The sequence below is a fragment of the Chelmon rostratus genome, chromosome 17 (genome assembly GCF_017976325.1).
Source record: "Chelmon rostratus isolate fCheRos1 chromosome 17, fCheRos1.pri, whole genome shotgun sequence".
NCBI classification, from domain to species: domain Eukaryota; kingdom Metazoa; phylum Chordata; class Actinopteri; order Chaetodontiformes; family Chaetodontidae; genus Chelmon; species Chelmon rostratus.
The window spans coordinates 14,850,405-14,859,502 of record NC_055674.1 but is presented as its reverse complement, the minus strand read 5'-3'; the positions used below and the strand labels follow the sequence as shown (position 1 = coordinate 14,859,502).

The 9,098-nt window shown below is 47.6% G+C and overlaps 1 protein-coding gene across 1 annotated transcript; it reads right to left on the bottom strand.

Moving 5' to 3' along the window:
- Positions 1 to 107: 107 nt before the first annotated feature.
- On the bottom strand, positions 108 to 7,375 carry cdr2l (cerebellar degeneration-related protein 2-like). The gene is made up of 5 exons (XM_041957664.1): positions 7,240 to 7,375; positions 4,915 to 5,027; positions 3,528 to 3,676; positions 2,908 to 3,072; positions 108 to 1,849 (listed from the first exon to the last, which is right to left on the bottom strand). The coding sequence occupies exons 1-5, from the start codon at positions 7,316 to 7,318 to the stop codon at positions 922 to 924; spliced, it is 1,434 nt and encodes a 477-aa protein (XP_041813598.1). The 5' UTR covers positions 7,319 to 7,375; the 3' UTR covers positions 108 to 921.
- Positions 7,376 to 9,098: the final 1,723 nt, after the last annotated feature.

The window sequence follows — 9,098 nt, the reverse complement described above, 5'->3', positions numbered from 1 at the left end:
GGATTTCAATTGTTGCCTCCCTGAGCGCAAAAAAAAAAACATGCTAGGTACGTTTCTTACTTTAATTAACAGAAAATGTTTTAAATGGCCCTCTACAGGAACAGGCTGGACAACATGATAACACAGTGCTGAACTGATTATGCACGAAATGATCAGACAAATCCCTGAAACAGATCACTCCCCTGCATGCTGTAAAAACACCAGAGACATCCACACCTCTCCACGTGTCCTCTCCTTCACCTCGACTTCTAATAAACCACGTAGGCAAACAAATCTCCATCAGACACTTATGCACAGAACACTTTGGCAGCGGTCGTGAAGGATTCGGACCATCCAACAAATTCAAAATGCAGACAAACAGTCAAAAATCACTCGAGCTGGTCAAAAGCTTGTGTGATTCACTTCATACCTGCTTTTAAAGACTCATTTAGAACTTAGTGTTTATTAGGCAGATGCATGCTTCAAATGCTGCAAGAAGTTTCGAAGCCAGTTTTCTCTTTTATATTCATTATTTGGCTTAATTATTCAATAAATAAAAAATAAATGCTAATAGTTAGATGGTTTCTGTATCAGTACATCTCAATTACAAACACTGGAGCACACAGACTCCTCAGACAGTAGCACAACCTTCCATTCGGATTATTTGTGAGTTAGGGTCGTTCAGAAAAAGGCATTTCAACCATCTTCCATCCGCGTAGAGAAATAGAACATTTGGCAGTTTTAAATTAATCAGCCGAGCTTCGGTGCTAGAGAGCGAACAGAGGCGTCCACTGCTAACAATACGCATGATTAATCACCCAACGCCATGACCACACGTGGTCAAATGTCGGACGAGACGCCTTGAAAACAGCGAGGTAAATGAAGAGAGAGCTTGCTGAGTCGCTGCCTGTGGCGTCAGTAGCTGTAACACTGGGCTCCGGCTCATTTGTGGCTCTTCCTGCTCTTGGTGGAGTTCATGTCGCTCTTGGTCTTCTGCAAGCGGGAGAAGATCTCTTTGAACAGGGCCTTGTACTCCGGCGTGTTCTGGCTGAGCCGTTTGTCCACCTGCTCCACCTGCCTGCTGATGCCCTCCAGGGCCTCCGGGGTGGAGGGAGTCTGGGGGGGCGTGGGAGGGGTGGCGACGGCCTCCGATGTCGAGGGCACTGCAGAGACCATGCTGTACTCCTTCATGGAGGGGTCTCTGGAGACGGGCCGCGAGGTCTGCACCCCGGCGTGGCACAGGCTCTCCTCGTGACGCCGGCACTTCCCCAGCAGCTCCTCGTACTTCTCCAGCAGGGCGTGGTACTGCTCGTCCACCTCCCGCAGGATGGACATGCCACGTTTGCGCACGCCGTTGGCATGGAGGGCGTAGCTGCCCTGACGCCTGCCTGAGGCGTCGCGGGCCGAGATGGCGTTCAGAGCTGTGTCGCTGCAGCTTTTCCTCACTGGGCCTCCCTGCTGCCCTGCGCCCCCCGCGTCCCCCTCGCCTCCTTCCTCCAGCCCCGCGCCCTCCTCTGGGGTGTCTGTCTCCGGGCCGTTGTTGAGCAGCGTCTCCAGGCCGTCTTCCATGCCCCCAATCAGACACATCCTGGACACCCTCAGCTGCTGCATCTCGTGGAGCTCGGCCTCCAGCTCCTGAACCCGCAGCTGGCAGCCCTCCGCTCCTAAAAGGCGCTGTTCCAAACGCTCAAACTCCTGCAGCACAGCGGCGCACTCCCGCTCGGCGCTCTCCCGCTTGGACCGCTCGGTGGCCATGGCTGCGCGCAGGGAGGAGACGATGTCTCGCAGGCGCTCATTCTCCTCGTCCACTGGCTGAGACTCGGCGAGGTCCACACTGCCCGGGTTGGCCAGCAGGAAACCATCCTCATACCTGCCAACAACAAGTGTGGCATCACTCAGTGAGCTGGATGTGACCGCACAATCATACCATCAGTGCACCATCGTGGGCGTTCTTTAAAAGCATTAGAAGACCAATGGGAAGTCAGAATATTACAGCAGTGACTGCAGCCTGTCACAAAGACAGCAAGCACAAACTACAGAAACAGCGAAATCAAGAATAAAGGGTTTAAAGGCTCTTAGCTAAGCCGTGTGACAGATACACATGTTGTAAATCCTTACATTTAGACCTTTTATGATGCTTATTGATTATTTTCACAGAACATCTAAAACATTTTTTACACATTTTTTACACACACACACCGCTGCTGCAAACTAAATGTGTGCTTGTTTCTTCATCAGTATTATTGTCCATTTGAACTAAGGAGCTCATTTAACAATTCATCTTCAATTATTATGATTTAAACGTAGCTTAACCACATCAAATCACATCAATTCCAGTCCGAGATCGCAGAGACGACAGTTTCTGCTACTCTGATTAGTTCATCTTTAGCAGGACTAATGTACTTTTTATTTCCTCTCAATTATAAATTGACCAAATGTCTTATGCAGTATCACAAATTCAATTACTAAGATGCTGGAGCATCAAAATACTTTTTTCAATTCCTGGAAACAAGAAATAGTGGCTAAACTAGCTTTAGCTCAGATTATCTCATCAGCTAGCCTGAAGTAGATGGAGTGCAGATTGGTTGTTATTCCCCCCAAAAAAAGAAAAAAATACACATTAGATGGTAGAATCAGTTCTGTGGCAAGAAAAGATGTCAAAAAGTCCAATTCTGGTCTTCACTAAATTTGGACCACATATGTAATTACTGAGTTCTGGCTCTGAGGGGCAGTGCAGTCTGATAATTACAGGAGAATGACCCTAGCAGGTGTTCTGCAGAATAGTCAGTCCATCTGCAGTGTTTGCAGTGTTTGCAGCAAACTAATCTGTGCAAACAAGCTAACATGACAACAAAAAGCAGACTGCAGTGTGGACGCGTCAAAGTGAAAAGCTGCTTTGTACAGTAGGAGATAAACTCGGACAGTGACCTTGGCGCAGTGCAGAGCTCTTTGAGGCAGGGGAAGGAGTGCACGGTCTTACGCCGTTCCTTCTTCTCTCTGCGGACCCTCAGCTCCTCCAGAGTTCTCAGCTCCTCCACCCGAGACGTCAGACTGTCCACCTGGCCCTGCAAGGTCTCCATGGTGCCCATCAGTCTGTGCGCGGGGACACACACACACACACACACATTTGTTCTTGTTACATCATTATTAGAGTGACGTCACTGTTGCTTTGCTCAGCACACCGGTCTCAAAGCCTCAGCGAGTCACTGTTACAAAACAAAGAATGTGAAGGAGCAGATTTGGACAGAACAGAGGCAGCCATTGAAAACTAATTTCAGACCTCAGACCACTAATAGGACTTGTGAAGAACTCTGAACCCTAATTAGCATTATGAAACCGCTAAAGAGAAAAAAAGAGTTAAGTAGTTTACTGCTCAAGTAAACGGAGGGAAGGCCTGTTAACACACAAATGTGGAGCAATGTCAACTAAAAAAGCTACTTCCTGGTTTTATGACACGCGGGTGTACCAGCCTGTTTGGCTTCAAATCGTGTGTGATTTGCGGTAGACTGTGGCTGTGAGGACAGTAATCGCCCTCAGCTGCGGATCACCTGTCTATTTTCTGCTGCGAGGCCTTGCTCTCCAGCACCAGCTTCTCGTTGGTGATCTCCAGCTCTCTGGCCGTCACGTCCAGCTGTTCGTACACCTTGGCGTGCTGCTCGTTCATCTCCCTCAGCATCTCCGACTGCTTGGACAGGTACTGCGAGGAGACAGGTTTAATATGAGCGTGAGTTGATTAGTGACCAGATACATCTTTAATAGTTCATCTACAGCGCTGATTCCTAACGAGGGCTACCTTTGCAGCTATTTGGGGGTACATGTGGAGTAGCTTGGTTTGAAACAGTAATCAGCTGTGAAAATTAGGAAGCAGAGAACCTGAAATGTTAAGCTGAAAGGCCATATGATTAAATAGCTCGTAATGAATCAAGACCTAAAAGTAAGAGATAAAGGAAACAGATAAATGGCTGAGTAGAAAAACTGATGGATAAATGTTAAAATTGTAAAAGTAAGCTAAAAATAAATGGTTGAAATAGCTTAAAGAACAACCCTGTTTCCAAAAAGGCTGTGTGATGTGACGATTTGCAAAACATTGAAACCCCATATTTAATTGAAAATAGCACAAAGGCAACAAATCAAATGTTGAAGCTGAGATGTTTCATTGTTTTTGAGCATGCATGAAAGGTGAAATACAACAAAGGAGACCCCAAACTGTTGAGCAGCTGAAATTGTAAGAATGGGAGCACGTTCCACTTTGAAAATGACAGCAGTCGGTCACAGAGTGTGACGAGGTGATGCCGCAGAGCGGTAAACATGACCCTGACCAAACTTTATTGAAACGTGTTGCCGGCATCAAATAGATAAACGAGGATGTCATTTTCAAAAACAGTGAAATTTCTCTGTTTCAGCATTTGATATGTTTGATATGTCTTTGTGCTATTTTCAGTCAAACGTGAGGTTTGAATGTGTTGGAAATCACCACATTCTGTGTCCCAACTTTTCTGGAAACAGGGCTGCGATTGATAAATGGTTGAAACAGCTAAATGAAATTAATGAACAGTTGAAACAGTTAAAAAAGAGAAATAATTGAAATTGGTAGTAGTGAAAATGCACACATGACCTAAAACAAGCTAAACACTGACAGTTAAGTTGTCTGAAAGAAAAATAACAGACTTTGATTAATAGTGAAAGAAATCCATTGAGTCAGACCATCTCTGCTACATCACAGCGTCTGACTAATGAGTCGAGCCTTTGAGCTGGGGTGAGGTGACACAGTGATTTCACACATCCTTTCATGTTCCACAGAATAATCTGTTTTTTTAACTACTTCTTTTCTCTTTTCTTCCAAGTGCTCAGCCGAGTATTTCTTCTCTAGGATGTGCATAAAACCTCTGGCTTGAACATGCGCTGGTGTAGTTAGAACAGCTGGAACAAGCATACCTCTATCTCCTGCACTTGGTCCTCATTGTTGATGTACATCTGCTGCAGGGAGTCCTCCAGCTCCTTGTTGCGTTCCAGGAGAGTCTTGCCGAGCTCGGCAGCCAAGTGCAGGTCTGATGGGAGCCGAGACAAAAGAGCAGACATGAACAGCAGAAAGCGGTGAGAGAGGTCAAGCGCAGAGGGTCGGGGCATGGTGGAGGATGTGGAAAGGTGCTGGAGAGAAGCCCTATCTGCAGCTGAGGAGCACATAGCTTCTGAACACAACAGATCCACACAAACCTGTAGCCATCTGCACACCGGGAGGGGGGGCCCCGAGCAGCAATAACACCACAGTTGCTGTTATTTTACGCCGCAGCTTGAAGCATACATTATTCATCCCCTCGGATGAAAAGAAAGCGAGCTGGGCTGCGTAGGAGGAGGAGGAGAATCCTGCTGGCTCTGCATACTTGCAGCCCAAAACAACAAACTGGAGGAGGAAGAGGACGGGGAAGAAACAGAGAGCCATTGACTTCCATCACTGGAGATGAATGCAGTGCTTTATCACCACAGTGTAGAGTGTGAGCAATGACAGGAACACACACACACACACATGCATCATCGTAGGTGGAAAACACAAGAGATTAGAAATGCTTCACAGTTTATCCATCCGTATGTGTCCATGCCACACACATCCCAGCATCAGGAATCCCTCACTTTATTTCTGATATCACCAACAATCATTAGCGCACAATGTGCGCGCCTGAGAGACGGGGACAGGCTGCAATTTCCCGTCTCAACATGCAGGACTGATAAAACAACGGCGGTCTGAGCCGGCGAGCGATAATGAGCTAAGTGAGAGCGCGCGAGGAGAGGGGGGCGCAGCGAGCCTCCGACCCCCGTCACCGTGCTGCTGCTGTGCCCGAGGGTCCACACGTGCAGGATATCGGTTATGTAATTTCAGAATTACATGCACGGATGAGAGGCTGCGTTGAGAAAAACAGCAATCAGCAGACACGTAATGTAACACAAAAACACGCTGATGGACCTGGTCACGAGGACAGGGCGTCCGTCCACCATGCCTGATCATGTCTCCGCTCTCTGCACATGCATCATGATGTGTGGATCTCGTTTAGGATGGCAGGCCCCTCGGATGAGGCCGCAACACAAAACGCCACCTGCCCAGACGCGCTTCATATGTTTTCCAGATCATACTGAAAACAGGGGTCACCAAATCCCAGAGCCGGCAGGAGAGAAGTTGCATAACAGCATCATTTCTGGGGCAAAATCATGTCTGACTAGAAGTGTGTGCAGGATGATGTTTGTTTGGAGCGCCGACGGCAATTATGCCTCCAGTCTGACCCCAAAGCCCGGAATCTCTGATCCGCGACTGAGGAGGTCTGGTCTGGGGCTCCCTAATCAGATCAGCCAGGGGCTTAACGACTTCAAGCTCGATGCTGAATAATGCAGAGATGAGGCACAGACAGTAAGTCCGCACACAAATACTGTGCGTGTACACACACACACACACAGCAGAATCCACCTGCCTCTCTATGAACAGCGTGATGATGAACCACAAAGCTGCTTTAGCTCTCTGGGTCAGCAGGTGATCAGCGGGTGGGGTGATGCTGAGGCCAGCGCCGCAGAGGGACACACATCTCTCTGCTCTGGAGCCGCACTGTCGATGAAAGTGCATCCACTTAAGCCATCGCCGAGGAGGCCGCTCGCACACCGCATCACACGCCACGCACCAGTCAGGAAGTGGACTTCTCATGAATTTTCTGTCCTCGCCATCCATGTTGCGTGAGGTCACACCAGGCGTGACTGCTGGCCTGTTTTCCAGGTGCTGCTAAAGAAATCACTGAGCTATTATCAACAGGCTCTGTCCATGCACAGAAATAATGTCACTGCCTTCTTGATGATCAGGGCTCTGACATGCCTGTGTCACGCAGCCCCACGGGCGAAGAAGAGTCTGATAGACTGAAGACAGAGAGACTAAAGGAGGAGAAGAGAAGACGGGGGGAGAGGCACAGAGGCAGCGTTCACTCAGCCAGACAGCAGGACTAGTCCTGGAAGCACCGCTGACAACATCACAATAATTGGCAGAGGAAGAGAGGCAGCCAGATCCGGACTCACGCGCAAAAGCATAGAGAGTTTACGGCTTTCATGGTGCTCGTGCATAAAATGACATTGTACATTTTGCAATGGATGCAACCCCCTCTCTTCTTCCCATCCACCCCCTCCTGCATGAATCCTTCTTTCCCACAGTGCAGTGACTGTGGATGGGGCATTGTTACATCGCAAGATCCCCCCTCATGCAGACCTGGCCCAGGAGAGCTGATGCCTCACCTTGCTCCAGGTCCCGCTGGTCGTACCACGGCTCCTCTTCCTCCGTGACAAACTCCTCCATCCTGCCTGGACGAAGCATCGATGCCGATGGACTTCTTCTCAACCGGCGACGTGATCTGCTAATTCACGGACTGGCTCGCCCGGAAGTGACAACAAACAGAGGCGCAGCCTCCCCAAGTGTGTAACCCTTTGAGACAAATGAGTGAAAAACGCCGGCAGCGCACCTGCTTCTTGAAACATCTGCGGACACGCATGAAACCACATCCGACTGTTCAGACCGGCGGGCCCGCAGCTTGGGACCGAAACAGCTGGTGGAGGATCGCACAGTGTGTTTTCTGCTTATCTCTCCGGTCTTGATGTGCAGCAGGGCCCTGCAGACGCAGGTTCACAGTCCGCGCGCCGCTCAGTGGCCAAGTGCTGCTGCTGCTGCGTTCATGTGCAGTCGGGAAACCTGAAATATCGACCTTCAAGTTATGTATTATTATATAACAAATGCAGACACATTTCAAATCCCATATCATTCTGTTGATATTGTGTTTGGTGCATTTTGCAGACTTTTTTTAAAATTTAATAAGCTGGATCCAGAAGACACAAAGAAAGTCCGGACCTTTTGTGGTCGCTGGGTGCAGCAGCGCACTTTGTCACTTGTGCTCCAAGGAAATTACTAACTAGAAAAGCCCCAAACCTCATCACCTTTCCTCATCAGCTAAATAATAAAACTTACCTGAGAAGATAAAGCACAGCTGCTTTTTTACATCAAAGGTCAGATCAATGCTGTGATGAACAAATGATGAGATTTGTGGCTCCTCAGTCCTACTTCACTTCTTGTGTCTGTCTTTGTAGCCATTTTCAAAATTATCACTCTATGAGACATAAAGTTATATATTAACCTGTATAAATTTCTACATTATTAAAGCTTTCAGAGGTGTGTGTTTCAGTGCATGTTGGTTCCACAGCTCTATCGATCCATCACTAATAGCTGTGGCGGCTGCTGTTGTCTCCCTCCAGCATTCACCAAATATGAGCCAACCTTCTACATTTGTTGCATTTCTTCAGTCTTCTAACGTGATCCTTAGACGGGATGGCACAGACAATACAGCCATGTTGTTCCAAATGAAGGTAGTCGTCTTTTACAATTTACAACCCCTCTTTAAACTCATCAGAATGTAGGGAGATAAAAGCCGTACGTTACAAGGAGCACCTGAAGGCAGCACCAGTGAAGATGACGTCACCGTCTATTTGACGACGTCCCCGGCACGGACGTCTCCCCCCCTCCAGCCCCTAAACGTCCAATAAGTTCAGTTGTCCAATTCCCGACATTATTGATGAATGAACACACAGGGAGGGTCTCTCCGGACGGTCTGCTCCTGATCAGCACAGACTTTATTGTAAACATGTCGGAGCAAAGGGTACAGACGCTGCTCAGACTCACACAGCCAGGCCTCTGTGCTCCCAGGATCACCTCCTGACTGTGGGGACAGAAGCTGTGGCCTCTCACAGGCCTCACAGGCACTACAGCTAAGGAACATTTCCCTCATCGTTACTAAAAAAAACAACAGTATTCTGCAAAGGAGACATAACCGAAAACAAAACTGCATTTAGTTTTAAACACACAAAACAGGACAGTTTTACCTCATACACTATGTCATTTATGTCCATTTACTTAGTTTCTCGTTCTGCAGTTCAGCAGCCAAACACAAACATATGTAGCAGTAGTAAAAATATCTATCAGGCTCCCACAACACAGAACCGTCTGCTTTACATTCAATATTAAAACTTTGTTCCACTGTTCTTGTATTTATATATATATATATATATATATATATATATATATATATATATATATATATATATATATA

Bases quoted from the DNA above. Each gene is read 5' to 3' on its own strand.
- cdr2l (XM_041957664.1), bottom strand. From the start codon at position 7,318: ATGCTTCGTCCAGGCAGGATGGAGGAGTTTGTCACGGAGGAAGAGGAG. The intron at 5,028-7,239 runs GTGAGGCATCAG...GGCTCCCATCAG, and splicing joins CCAGCGGGACCTGGAGCAAG to ACCTGCACTTGGCTGCCGAG. The intron at 3,677-4,914 runs GTATGCTTGTTC...GTCTCCTCGCAG, and splicing joins ACCAAGTGCAGGAGATAGAG to TACCTGTCCAAGCAGTCGGA.